This window comes from Megascapheus bottae, chromosome 6 (assembly GCF_031878675.1).
Source record: "Megascapheus bottae isolate mThoBot1 chromosome 6, mThoBot2.hap1, whole genome shotgun sequence".
Taxonomy (NCBI): Eukaryota; Metazoa; Chordata; class Mammalia; order Rodentia; family Geomyidae; genus Megascapheus; species Megascapheus bottae.
In genome coordinates, this window is record NC_143514.1 from 57,452,854 (window position 1) to 57,467,537 (window position 14,684).

Below are 14,684 nucleotides of genomic sequence, written 5' to 3' on the forward strand. Positions count from 1 at the left end.
TATGAGCTTAGTTCCAGGTCTTTCCTCAAAATTGAGGGTGACTAAGTCACCGGATAGATCTTTCCAGGGTGACATGATAGGAGGTTTAAAAGAGAAAAGCCCTGGATGCTATAAACATAGTAACCACCAAACATCTGCTGCTTAAAGAGCCCCTTGGCTAGTGCTGGGACTCAGTCTGAGGAAACAGCAGAACTAGCCCCACAAACATAAATATTCCATGGTACAAGGGACTGAGCTATACGCCCTCAAAATTCCTATGTTAAAACCACCTGTTGCTTTTATTTGGTGACTAGGCCAAGAAAGTGATGCTAAAGGTTAAATGAAGATGTCTTGAATGAAGTGCTTGAATGGAGGAGATGGAAGATCTTCCCCTCTTTACCAGCACGAGGACCCAGCTAGAAGGTACCCTTTTGTGTACCTGGACGCTCTCCCCAGGCACTGTACTGGACAGCCACTTGCTTGTTATGGGACTTCTCAGCCTCCAGAATTCCTAGTAAATAAATCCCTGTTGGTTAAGCCACCCTATTTGTGATATTTGCTTGTAATACCCAAATAATTTGGTTACCATTAGCCCAATCCAAGACACACAGTTTTATTTTGAAATTAAATGATAATATGAAACTCCTAGGCTAAGAATACAACACCTAGAAATGGAAATACCTCACTATCAACTTCCAAAGCCTTCTGTATGGAAATAAAACTGGTTATCAGTTGCTCTCGCTTCTCTCTCTCTTCTGACAAATCGTTTTCAAATATTTCAATATTTTCTTGTCTCATTTTCACTGTCTGTAAAATCATTTTATACAGTTAATTTTATATACAATAGCAGACTTTCCTGAAAATTTTTATATTAACAATTCTAAAATTATGTAGGAGATATGTGAACAGGAAAGTGAGTTCATAATCACACTTTTCTCTCCAACCCTGTTTATACAATTGTAACAAGTAGTAATATTTATCCCCTTGTCTTATATTTATCCTCTATAGCTATTATGGTAGGAACCAAATGTGATTCTGAAAGTATTTATAAATTTTAAGCCAGTTTCAAATATAAGGTACTGGACAAAATATTATCAAAGTAACTGATGATGTTAACGGGAGCTGTAACAGTAGTAGGCTCTATTTACTGAAAGCTCAGTGTATATCAGAGCCTATGGTAAATATTGGGTATGAATCAACTTACTTTGCTTTCCTAGGACCCTGTGAGATTTCTCTTTCTTTTTCAGAGGAGACAGACAAGGCTCAGCTATGTTATGTTAGAAAATCTGCTCAAGGTCATACTGGTCGCACTGGCATTCAAACCCAAGTTTAACTAAAAAGCAATTACTTCACTCAACCATGGCAAAGTGAATTTTCTTTTGTGTAAAGAAGCCTATTAGGCAGTAGGAATGAACTCCAAACGCATCTTAGTGAACATAGACTGACTCAAGCCAGTGCCCTTGAAGACAGTGCTCTCCACTGAAGAAGGGCACCTGGCATGTACATTCATGCATGTTTGCCAGGGCTAAGTAGGAAGCAGTGGAAAGCCACACACCTATACTCTGCATCCAGGAAGGGAGAAGTGGCAGACTCCACCATTCCTGTTTCTTAGCTTCAGCTTCCTCTTCTGAAAAGTAGAGATAACAATGCTTGAGCATACTTGGACCATGAGCTCATAGAAAATGCTCTGGAAATGGCAGGTTAGGTTATTACCGGATAGTTCTGAGTTCTCACTTTTTATTTTATTTACTTTTAAAATTATTATTTTTTGTAGGTCATGGGGCTTGGACTCTGGGCCTGAGCTCTTACAGCTCAAGGCTACTGCCCTACCCCTTGAGTCACAGCGCCACTTCCAGTTTTCTAGTAGTTAATTGGAAATAGAAGTCTCACAGTCTTTAGTGTCCAGGTTGGCTTTGAACTGCAATCCTCAGATCTCAGCCTCCTGAGTACAGGCGGGAGCCACCGCACCCAGCTCACTTTTTATTTTTGTGCCAGTATGAGGGCTTGAACTCAGCCTTATACTCTCATTCTTCATTCTCCAGAAGCTGGTATATGTTCTATTGAGCTGTACCTCTACTTCCAACTTTTCATTGTTTAATTTGACCTAAGTCTCTAGAATTTGTCTATCTAGGCTGGCTTTGAACCATGATCCTTGGATTTCAGCCTCCTGAGTAGCTAGGATTATAGGTAGAAGCCATCAACAATTATTGACCATATTTATTCTCTAGTGAGGGGATACTCTTAAAATCACCCATTTGAGATTTCAGTGAACTAGTTTATCCCATAAATATTTCTTTTATCTCTTTCTCTTTTTAATCTTTAATTTTTTATTACTATTATAAAGGTGATGTGCAGAGGGGTTACAGTTATGTAAGTCAGGTAACAAGTACCTTTCTTCTTAGACAATGTAATACTTTCCCTCTTTCTGGTCATTTCTTTTCTTCTCATTTCTTTTCTTTTCTATCCTTTCTCTTCCCCTCCCTTCCAGGGCTGGCACTCAGTTTGCTCAAGACCAGAACATTGCCACTTAATCCCTGCCTCCAGCTCTTGCTGAATAACTCGAGATAAGAGACTCACAGGTTTGTCTGCCTGGGCTGGCTATGAGTGAGGTATCAGCCTCTGGCGTAGCTAGGATCACAGGCGTGAGCCACCAGCGCTCAGCTATCCTACATCTATTTCTTTCTTTTTTTCTTTTCTTTTTTTTTTCCAGTCCTGGGCTTGAGCTCAAGGCCTGAGCACTGTCCCTGGGTTTTCTCAGGGCTAGAACTCTACCACTTGAACCCAGTACCACTTGTGTCTTTTTCTATGTATATGGTACTGAGGAATTGAGCCTGGGAATTCGTGCATGCTAAGCAAGCACTCTAACACTAGGCCAAACTCCCGGCCCCCCATGTCTATTTCTAACAGGCTTCTTGCAGGCTGATTTTTCCTGGGAAATTTTCTGAAACCATTGGTCACAGTCATACAAAGCAAATTCGTCATTCTCCCCATGTGCTTTCTTCGCCTGTTGGGCTTTTTTGACCCCTATTAGCAAATGCAGCTAAAGAATTATCATGTAATATCTTACCTCACTCAGGTCTTGTACTTTAATTGTCTCTTGATTTTTCATAGTGGTTTATCTTCTGTCTTCCTATATTACTGATAAACCAGGCTCTAAGATGGAAATCTTAATCCAAATAAGTTACTAGTTAAAATATATGAGCATTATTTTTTAATGTCCTGGAGCTTGAACTCAGGGCCTGGGCACTGTCCTCTGAGTTTCTTTTGCTCAAGGCTAGTGCTCTAGCACTTAGGCCACAGCTCCACTTCCAGCTTTTTTGATAATTAGTTGGAGATGTAAGAGTCTCATGGACTTCCCTGACTTCAAACTGTGATTCTCAGTTCTCAGACTCCTAAGTAGCTAGAATTATATATGTGAGCCACTGGCACCTGGCTATGCGCATTATTATCTTTTTAAGATTTAAAAATAAAGTACGTTTCTAAAGCATCCTTCCTGAGGCTATATACCTGAAATCTCTTCCTGTAACCAAGATTTATCTTCTATCTGCTTGCTTTTTTATGTTACTCTATTCTGGATTTCAACTTTACCTATTGTTGGGCATGAGCCAAAGAGAACAAGTATTACATTACACAAATATACGGCAGAATCTAGATTGTGTGGAATTGTCAAATGCACTTTAACATCTACTGTTCTCATTATATGGCTAAAGTACTATTTCTAAAAAATGTTGTTTGACATTATATTCCATACTTAATGTAAACTTATACATCTATTTATGCATTTAGTTTTATACTTGAAAAAATATTTGAAATATATTATACAAACATGTATCTGAAGTCTGCCAGCATTAATGGCTATGCATTTGGGCAATTTATATACTTCACAAGAGAGATGACCAAAGTTGGGAACAGAAAAATACAGGACAAAAAAAAAAGTAAATGCTGTGGGAACCAAGACTGGAGAAGGGAAACTGGCTAGCCGGGGAGGTTATCTTACCAGTCAGCCAGTATGCAAAAGAAACTGAATGCTTGTTAGCAAGTTGCCTCCTTTGTATAAGGCATCCAACAGCTCTGGAAGGACCGTTTAACTGTTCAGAATGCCCCACTTTCAATGTTCTCTCTAAAATGTGATGGGGGTGGGGGTATTACTTCATGCTCGAAGTGATTGCACTTCTCGCCACTGTGTGACATTTCAAATCTATGGCATAGTCACAGGAGATGATGAAAGTTAGCTCTACAGAGTAAACAGGGCCTGCTTATTACTTCTAGGAGGAAGCCATGAATGTGCACAGCCTCTTGAGTTATAATAAAAATCCCCTCTGTGTGAATCTGCTAGGGGTGGTGTTGTATTGAAAATGAGCCCTTGGGTTAGGTAAGCCTGACTAGCTTTTGTCTTACTTTGGCCCAGTTCCCTTCAGCTCTTACAAATCAGTGGAAGTGCTTAGCTTCCCTAGAGCAGGGTTGTTACAGAGAGGGCTCAGGATCTGTGGCTATTATTCCTGATGGCTACCTCACATTTAAAAACAAACATGTTCTCCGAGAACCTGCATACCAGCAGCAAACACTGCCACGGTTTATATAGTGACTCCTCAAAAGGAGTTAGTTCTCATAAGAGAGTTCTGATTTTCTATACTGTCTTTCCTTTTCAAGCTAGAGGAATACCTTTCCCTTTTATTTTCAAGGGAATTCTTGTGGGGAAACCTGCCAGTGTGTCCTGAATGGAGACATCTGCGATGGATGTGGGGGTGGGAGATCTAGAACATGGTCAGCCAGGGAATACAGTGGAAACCAGGGTGGTGAAGACTGGGGTTTTGTCATCAGGCTGAGATTTGACACTGGGGCTTTCACAATTATAAATTGTGATATTTGGTACTCAAGTGTACAAGGGGAACAATTTCTGCTGACATTACATGAATTATTAAGCCTTCAATCATTACAGCATTTTGGACAATCACATTATTAGTTTCCATCTGTATTAGGGTTTTTCTAGAGAAATAGAAACAGTAGGAGTGATTCTGCATGTGTTTGTGCACATGTGCACACACACACACACACACACAGGCACTTTTGGGAAAGATGCTTACATGAGAAATTGGCTCAGTCGATTATAGAGGTTGGAAAAGCCCACCCACATCTGCCATGTGGAAGCAGACTTGAGAAAGCTGTGGAATAGCTCCAGTCTAAGACCAAAGGCTGAGAAACAGAACTGAAACTATTAATACTGAAGTCCAAAGGCCTAAGGACTAGAAAGCCAGGGGATTCTGCAGGCCTGAGAGATCCAAGAAGTGATGGAAGTCCCAGGCTGAGGACAGCAGAAGACACGTATCTCAAGCAGTCAAACAGATAAGGAGAGGGAGAAAAGGAGAGAGAAAGTGTATATGAGAGAAAATGTTCTTCCATTGTTTTGTTCACTGGCTATGCCAGCATTCTTTACTCTCTCCAGTCTCCAGACTCAAATGCCAACCCCTTTTAGAAACACCCCCAGACATAATGTTTAACCAGGTATCTGGATATCTGTTGCCCAATCAAGCTGATACAAATGAACCATCATATCATCCTTTTTTTTAAATTCCTTTGTAGGAAAGAGAAAATATAGTGATGAGGAAGGAGATATCCTGTCCATACACTGAAGATATGCATGTTAGGGTGTAGATGGCACAGTATGGAGTGACAATTTGAAAACAAGCTCACGGTAAAGGTTGTGTGTCTTTCCCACTTGACTACAGTACTCTCTGATGACCAACTTACTATAATGGTTATTGATCATACCAGCATTGGGCTGCCAGGCATAATTAAGGAAGCTTGAGGCTTTTCTTTTGTGAGAGAGCTTTGACAGTAAAAAGCTATTTTTAAATGCCTTCTCTTCAGGAAATAGCTTTAAAAGGACATTTCACTTAAATTGGTAACTCTTCATTAGTATGTTTTTTCTGGTTTTAAAGATCTGTGCTTGTTCACACCTCTGAAGAGGAGAAGCATTTACTTGCAATATTCCTCATTAGTCCTTTCCATCTGGCTCTATGGAAGATGAGGTGGAGAGAAAGGAGCTTGAGAGTTGGAATCAGGCCTTACTTTATAGTCTTAGAAATCCATACATATTTTAAGTCTTGATGTAAAGGCAAAGAAAACTGATTATATCATAGGCTAAAGGATTGAAATTAGATATAGAAAAAGAAAATTCTGATTCTTATAGTTATATGTTAAGGAAAATGGTGGAATTTTTTTTTTTGTGGGTCATAGGGCTTAAACTTAGACTGGTTGCTGTCCCTGAGCTCCCTTGAGCCAAGCTCCTCTTCCCGTTTTCTAGAGGTTAACTGGTGATAAGTGTCTCAGGTTCCTTTATGCCCGGGCTGGCTTTGAACCCTGATCCTCAGATCTCAGCCTCCTGAGTAGCTAGGTGGGAGCTACCGCGGCCAGTTAAGCATCTTTTAAAATAAGATGCTCACTGAGCCAGGTGCCAGTGGCTAACACTTATAATCCTAGCTACTCAGGAGGCTGAGATCTGAAGATGGTGGTTCAAAGCCATCCTGGCACTAAAGTCTCTAAGACTAAGTGGTGGTGGAAGTGGTGCCATGGCTCAAGAGGTAGGGTGGTAGGCTTGAGCTGAAGGAAGAGTTCAGGGACAGTGCCCACGCCCAGAGTTCAAGCCCCATGCGCCGCCCCCACCAAAAAAAAAATGATACTCACTGATTCAGATTCAGGATGGCACAGATAACATCAATCCTAGGGGAAAATAGATCAACCAGACTATCATCAAGTGCCTTCTTCTAGCTCATGAATTCCCAAAGACAGTGAATGCTGACAACTTCCTTGGAAGAAGTACTTGCCATACCCTTCCCAGCATCCTCCAGTGAACTCATGAGCAAGATGGGAACATTGAGGACCAGCCATTTCTGCCCAATGTGAGCTATTTTCAGGCTATTGCTGCACCAAAACTTCCTGTTGGGCTAGGTGCCAGTAGTTCCTGCCTAAATTGTAGCTACTCAAGGGCCTGAGTTCTGAGGATCACAGTTTAAAGATAGTCCAAGCAGAAAAGTTCATGAGACTCTTATCTCCAATTAACCACCAAAAAGCTAATATGGAACTGTGACTCAAGTGGTAGAGTGCTATCCTTCAGCAAAAATGTTCAGGGACAGTGCCCCATCCTGAGTTGAAGACCTTGGATTGGCGCGCGCACACACACACACACACACACACACACACACACACACACACACACACACCAAAACAAAACACAAAAAAGACCCTCCTATTGAGCTGGCTGAGACTTTCCAAGAGGTCCACTAGAGTATTAGGTTCTTTCTGGACTTCACTGTCAATGAAAGAGGGAGCAAATGGGGGTGAAAAGATCAGGATACCACACACTGCCTCCAATACCACAAGAAAAGGACATATCTAGATATCATTATTGTTTCCTCAGGGTCAGAAGAGAATGAGATTTGCATGAGATGAATTCTCCTTTATTTATTATTTTTTTTAAAGTACTGGGATCTGGGGGCTCATGCTGCTTGGCTTGTTTGTTACTTTTCTCTGGTTACTTTGTAGGTGGACTTGTTTCCAACTGCCTTGTGCTTGATTATTTTTCCCAGTACTTCAGAGGTTGATCATAAAGTGGGAAACCACGTCCTGTGCACACCAGAGCCTATACCTTACAAGGTTTTGTTGTTGTTGTTTTGTTTATTTGGTTTTTTGCCAGTCCTGGGCTTGAGCTCAGGGCCTTAGCACAGTCCTTGGACTTTCTCAAGGCTAGAGCTCTACCACTTGAGCCTCGGCACCACTTCCAGCTTTTTTTCTATGTATGTGGTACCAAGGAATCGAACCCCCGTCTTTGTGCATGCTAGGGAAGCGCTCTACCACTAGACCAAACTCCCAGCCTTGCAGTAATTTATTATACGCAGTGAAGTTTGAGCTACCCTCAGCTTGACCTCAGCTTGATTCCTTAAATCAACCATTTGATCATCTAAATGCTTGGACTAGTTCTTTATAAGATTCTTTCTTTCTTTAAAGACATAATCCAATGCCATGCATAGTGGCTCACGCCTATAATCCTAGCTACTCAGGAGACTGAGATCTGAGGTTCAAAGCAGCCCAGGCACTAAAGTCTGCAAGACTCTTTATCTCCAACTAACCACCAGAAAACCAGAAGTGGTGGTGAAATGGTGCTATGGCTCGACAGCACCTCCCTAGTAAGCCTGACTCTGAGTTCAGTCTCAACTACCATCAAAAACAAATACAAATCTACTTAATTCTTCACATTAATTATTCTTTTGGGGGAAGAACTGAACAGAAGTATATCCTCTATATTTGTTCTTCCAATCTAATTGGTTGAGTTATGGGGCAAAAACAGTAAGAAGATAGTACCAAATGATTAAGTAACAAATTAATCATTTGATGTATTGCTCTAATATTAGAAAATATAACTTACTTAACATGTTAGGAATCAGAACTTTAAAATACCTGCATTCTCTGTTCATCACCCATGGTTTTTCCAGGGCTTCTACATTGTTTATATTTTGGAGATTCATGTATCTCACCTTTAAGTTTTTCAACCTTAAATAGAAAAGTAAAATTCTGTTAGACATCTCAATTCTGGTTTGACTACAGTATGGCTCAATTTTTGTTGTTGCTTTTTGTCCATCCTGAGGCTTGAACTCTAGGCCTGGGCACTGTCCCTGAGCTCTTCAGCTCAAGACTACTGCCCTATCTTTGGGCCTGGGGATTGTACCTGAGCTCTTCAGCTCAAGGCTACTGCCCTACTCCAGAGCCACAGCCCCACTTCCTCTTTTCTAGTGATTAATTGGAGATAAGAGTCTCGCGGTCTTTAGTGCCTGGATTGGTTTTGAATCTTGATCCTCAGAACTCAGCCTCCTGAGTAGCTAAGATTACAGGCATGAGCCATCACGCTCAGCCCAAATAATATTTTCTATGCGTTAACTGAAAATTATTATCTAGATTCATACACTATCAATAATTACTTAGCATAGATAGCTCATACTTAAAAATATAAGCATTGACAGAATCCATCTAGGTCAAAGCAGTGCACCTACCTGAGATAAATCAGCCTTCACTTAGCTAACCAGCGTCTGTGTTGCTCAAGCTTTTGATTGTTATTGCACACATCAAATGAATCCTAAGAACTAATCAAAACTTACCATTTCTTCGAGCATTTTTTTTTCTGAGTCAAGTGACCGAACACGATTTCTTAGAGCTAGAACTTCCTCATCCAGTCTCTGATTATGTTCTTTTGCTTTCTGTAGGTCAACTGCATCTAACACAGAGGAAAAAGCACCATTCACTCATGTGGGTCACAGCTGTAGTTGGGAGGCACTAGCTCTGAATGCTGAATATTTATCTTTCTTGTCAGTCCTCCCATGCTCTGTACAGGACAGCTACTACACTCAAGTTCAGTCACAGAAAGTGTGGTACTTGTCACATGAGCTTAGTGAGTTGGACTTCTTGAAAGCAGGGTTTCTAGCAATAGAGGCTCTTCTAAGAAATAGAAATGTAATACTTGTGACAATTATGACATATTTATCTATGTTCTAACCACTTGAGCCATGCATTTAGCTTGCCTTATGCTGGTTATTTTCAAGATGGAGACTAGTAAACTTTTCTCTCTGGGCTGACCTTGAATCATAATACTCTGGATCTCAGTCTCTTGAGTAGTTAGAATTAAGGTGTGAACCACTAGTATCTAGATGTTATTCTTACTAAAAGTTGCAAGATAATCATTGTGAAGTCATTTTTAAACTAATTCTCTTTGTGTGTGTGTGTGTGTGTGTGTGTGTGTGTGTGTGTGTGTGTGTGTGTGTGTGTGTATGCCAGAACTAGGATCTTGAACTCAAGGCCTTGAGCTCTCCATTGACTTTTTCATTTATGGCTGGTGCTATAGCACTTAAACCACACCTCCAATTCTGGTATTGTTTTTTGCCGGTCATGGAGTTTGAACTCAGGGCATGGGCACTATCATTAAGTTTTTCTCAAGGCTAGCACTCTACTACTTGAGCCACAGTACTACTCTGGGTTTTTTCTGTGTATGTGGTATTGAGGAATCAAACCCAGGGCTTCATGCATGCTAGGCAAATATTCTACCACTAGGCACACTCCCAGCCCCCAATTCTGGTATTTTGCTGGCTAATTGGAGATAGGTCTTGAGATTTGCTCATGTGGGCTGGCTCTGCGCTGTGATCCTCAGGTCTTAGCCTCCTGAGCAGCTAGGATTATGGGTGTGAGCAATGAGCCCCTAGCACTAATACACTCTAGGTAAGTCCATGTTAATTTGACTATGAACCAAGCTATTTATCAACACAGTGTACTTTTTTTTTTTTTTTTTGCCAGTCCTGGGCTTGAGCTCAGGGCCTGAGCACTGTCCTTGGACTTTCTCAAGGCTAGAGCTCTACCACTTGAGCCTCAGCACCACTTCCGACTTTTTTCTATGTATGTGGTACCGAGGAATCGAACCCGGGTCTTCATGCATGCTAGGCAAGCACTTTAACCACTAGGCCAAACTCCCGGCCCCAACATAGTGTACTTTTACAAGTGGTTCTATACTCACTGGAATTATGGTAATGTTGTTGTCTGGTTTTGGTATCAGAGTAATGCCGATCACGTAAGCTAAGCATTAATTCTTTTTTTCTATTTGGAGTGAACTTATGCAAAATTACTGTTATTTATTGCTCACATATTTGTTAACTTTCACTAGTGAGTCCATCTAACCCTAGGACTTTCTTCATGCATGATTTTATTTGGTGGTATTGTGATTTGAACGCAGGGCCTCTCATTTGGGTAGGCAAGTGTTTTACCACTTTAGTCATGCTCCCTCCCCACCCTTTTTCTATCATTACTTATTTTTCAGATGAGATCTCATGCTTTCTCTACGGGTCTGAATTCAAATTTGGATTATGGGTATAATCTACAATGTCTACCTTAGTCCTTGACTTTTAGCCAGGCCTAGCCTCAGTCTATGATTTTGCCTCAGTCTATGATCTATTTTTGTCTCTGAAGTATCAGGGATTATAGGCATGAGCTATAACACTTGATCCCTCATGGAGGATTTTTTTTTTTCCCCGCTAGTCCTGGGGCTTAAACTCAGGGTTGGGTACTATCCATGGGTTTTCTCAAGGCTAGAGCTCTACCACTTTGAGCCACAGCATCAATTCCAGCTTTTTATATATATGTAGTACTGAGAAATCGAACCCTGGTGTTTGTGCATGCCAGGCAAGCACTCTGCCACCAAGCCAAACTCCCACCCGCTTCATTGAGGATTTTTAACTACAAGTACCACTTTAATAGAGTTGGGGATATTCATTTGAATTTATTTTAATATCCTTTCTGCTCACTCTAGGTTTGTTTCACGTATTCTGGATTTTGGATATACATTTAGATCATTTTGTGTCCCTTCCCTATTTTTAATATGAACAGTAACCACTCTAAGATTTCTTTTAAGTACTAACTTAGCTGTGCTCTACACATGATAGGCTCATAGTTTAATTTTCTTTCCTTCTTCTTCTTCTTTTTTTTTTTTTTTGTTATAGAGCTTGCATGCTGGGCCTGAGAGCTATCCCTGAGTGCTTCTGCTCAAGGCTAGTGCTCTACCACTTTGAGCCACAGTATCACTTCCAGTTTTCAGACGGTCAATTGGAGATTAGAGTCTCATGGACTTTTGTGCCTGGCTGGCTTTGAACCAAAATCCTCAGATCTCAGCCACCTGAGTAGCTAGGGTTACAGGTGTAAGCCACCAATACCGAGCTCTAATTTTATTTAACTCAAAATATTTTCTGATATCCTTTGCATTTTTTTCTTATAAAGATAGGATTTTGTTTGTAGCAGGGCACAGTAGCTCCTGCCTATAATCCTAGCTACTCAAGAGGCTGAGATCTGAGGATCAAGGTTCAAAGCCAGGCGGGCACAAAAGGACCTGAGACTCTTATCTCCAGTTAACCTCTAAAAAACAGGAAGTGGGGCTTGGCTCAAGGGTAGGGCAGTAGCCTTCAGCTGAAGAGCTCAAGGACAGCATCCAGGCAGAGTTCAAGCCCCATGACCCACAAAAAATAAAAATAAAAAAAGAATCTTGTTTATTTCTTTTCTCTTTCCCCCCTTAAGGTTTATCTCATGTTGTTACCATATCTGACCTTGGTACCTTGTATATTCATTTATTTGTTTATTTGAAATAGGGAAGGGAAGGGGAAAATAAGATTATTGAGAGGGAGTGGGAGGTGGAAAAGTGGAAGAAAAACATGGAAAGGGGTATCAGTGTTTAAGAAGTAATATACCTGGGCCAGGAGGTTGGCCTAGTGGTTAAAGTGCTTGCTTAGCATGCATGTAGACCCGGGTTCGATTCTTCAGTACCACATACATAGAAAAAAGCCAGGAGTGGTGCTGAGGCTCAAGTGGTAGAGCTCTAGCCTTGAGAAAACCCAAGGACAGTGCTCAGGCCCTGAGATCAAGTCCAGGACTGGCCAAAAAAAAAAAAAAAAAGAAGAAGTAATATACCCATTACCTAATGAATGTAAATGCAAACTCTCTATAAATCACCCAGAAAATAAAATACAATTTTTTAAAAAAAAGAATCTTGTTTAGTTTTTAAATATTTAGGGATTTCCCAGATGAACTTGCATTACAAATTTTTTGTTTCATTGTAGTAGAAGGCATAATTTGTATGAGATCAGTTCTTATTATATGACTCAATTTGATCTTGGTGCTGTACTGTGACAAGATGGAGTTTTGATATAGTCTGATGGAGTTCTACATAAATATCAATTAGGCCATGTCAGATAATTATAGTTTATGTCTGTTATATCATTGCTGATTTTATTTATTTTTCCTGCCTCATTGCTGGTTTTATTCTCGGTACTAGCTCAGAAAGAAGTATTTATTTTATAATCATATTAATGTATTTTGAAAAAGAGGCTTTAACTAAGTTTGGAATTCTTTAACTGATACACATATTTTATGTTCCTTTTGTAGTTGTTACCACTGAAGCATACATGTTGCTATTGATAGCGGGTAATATTTTTATGTAGTCAATCTACATTCATATCTATAGTCAAATCAATGAATTCAACACTGATTCCATGCCTACTGGCTTTCCAGTGAATAAATAGGTATAAAATATTGTTAAATGTAATATTAGTTTTGATGGTCCTAATAAAATATTTATTTGTGCTGCTCACAGAGATTTTTAATTGATTATTTATTATCTTTAAGTAGTTAGTTGTACAAAGGGGTTTCATTTTAGTCTATGAGTACATTGCATCTGGATCAGTGCCATTCCTCCAAGAATTCAAATACTTGTGCTGACATCTCATGTAGCTACTGGCTAGCACACCTGGCCCTCTGACAATTCAGTTTCCTTACCTAGGAAAGGAGGCTAATAGTGCTTACTGTGTCGGATGGTTGTGAGGATTAGAGGTCATACGTTAAGAAATCCCTGGTAGAGCACCTGCACTGAGTAAGCAAGCAAAAGCAATGGTAGCAGAGCCAATAGTAGCAGGGATGCATATTGTTTCCATTATTGTTATTATTATTATTATTATTATTATTATTATTATTATTATTGCCAGTCCTGGGGCTTGAACTCTGGGGTACTGTCTCTGAGTTCCTTTTTGCTCAAGGCTAGCTCTGTACCACTTGAGCCACAGCACCACTTTCAGCTTTTTCTGTAATGAATTGGAAATATGAGTCTCATAGACTTTCTTGACCAGGCTGGCTTCAAACTGCATTTCTTATATCTCAGCCTCCTGAGTAGCCAGGATCATAGGCGTGAGCCACCTGCACTTGGCTTATTGTTTCTATTATTGAGCAGCATTATTAAACAGCCATTATTAGTGAATCTTTATTCCATCTGTTAAAAGAACTCACCACTTTCTTTCAGTTTCATCAGAGTTTCTTTCAGGTTTTCAATTTCTAGTTGAGCCTTCTCAAGTGCAGACTCTGAAAGAAAATAAAAAGAACAATCTTTGCATAAGAAACAAATGATTCTGTAGTAAGAAAATTTCAAATGACTTTGTTTCTCTTTAAACACTCTCTTTTGAGTTTTGGCATGCATGTCACTTCCTCTAGGAAGCATGTTCCTACTGTACTCTACATTTTCCCTATCACTGAACAACTCATCCCAGAATTGCCTCTCTCTGACTCTTTTCCCACCCAATGATATGCTGAAGAGTTCTGATCCCTCAGAGTAATGGGCACAGCAGCAAGTTGAAAGCATGATTCTATCTGTGTAATAAGAAATAATTAAAAATAATCCTTTTTGTGTAGCAAGAAATGATTTAAAATAATCCGTATAATCAATAAAAGTCTTATATCACTTAATAATATTTGTTCAGGAAAACTGTTTTGAGATTTTTTTAAATCATTGTATAAATAGCACAGAGTTTATTTTAGTGTACACAATGTTATTACATAATATAATTTGGGGACCATTGTTGTATATAAAGTTTGTCATTGATGTGGCATATGACTACACTGAGAATTTTGCTAAAAGTTGATATTATATAAAAGTTGATATTTAGTAAACAGCGTTTCAGTCAGGAACTATATGAGAATAGCAGAACAGTATTTAGGAAGACATGTGAGACTAGAGTCAATCTGTGTTTACTAATCCAGTATCCCTTTGCCTCCTGTGTTCTTTCCAGCAGCTGGGGAGCAGCATTATCAGGATAAAAGATCTGCTAAAAGGAATAGATTACACATGACTTTTTTTGGGG

At 39.8% G+C, this 14,684-nt stretch overlaps 1 protein-coding gene across 4 annotated transcripts in view; it reads right to left on the minus strand.

The window, feature by feature from the left end:
* Ccdc30 (coiled-coil domain containing 30) overlaps window positions 1–14,684 on the minus strand; it is a 73,444-nt gene that overhangs the window by 51,983 nt on the left and 6,777 nt on the right. For 2 of the 4 annotated variants that reach the window (XM_090335069.1, XM_090335071.1), the window contains exons 1-3: window positions 3,977–4,082; window positions 3,047–3,145; window positions 661–786 (exon numbers count right to left, since the gene is read on the minus strand). In XM_090335069.1, the coding sequence (XP_090191195.1) occupies window positions 661–786; window positions 3,047–3,088 (168 nt within the window). In that variant the 5' untranslated portion in view covers window positions 3,089–3,145; window positions 3,977–4,082. Of the gene's footprint in view, window positions 1–660; window positions 787–1,534; window positions 1,607–3,046; window positions 3,146–3,976; window positions 4,083–8,433; window positions 8,527–9,128; window positions 9,245–13,836; window positions 13,909–14,684 lie in introns of those variants that run through there. The other 2 variants (XM_090335070.1, XM_090335072.1) reach the window with 2 other exon arrangements.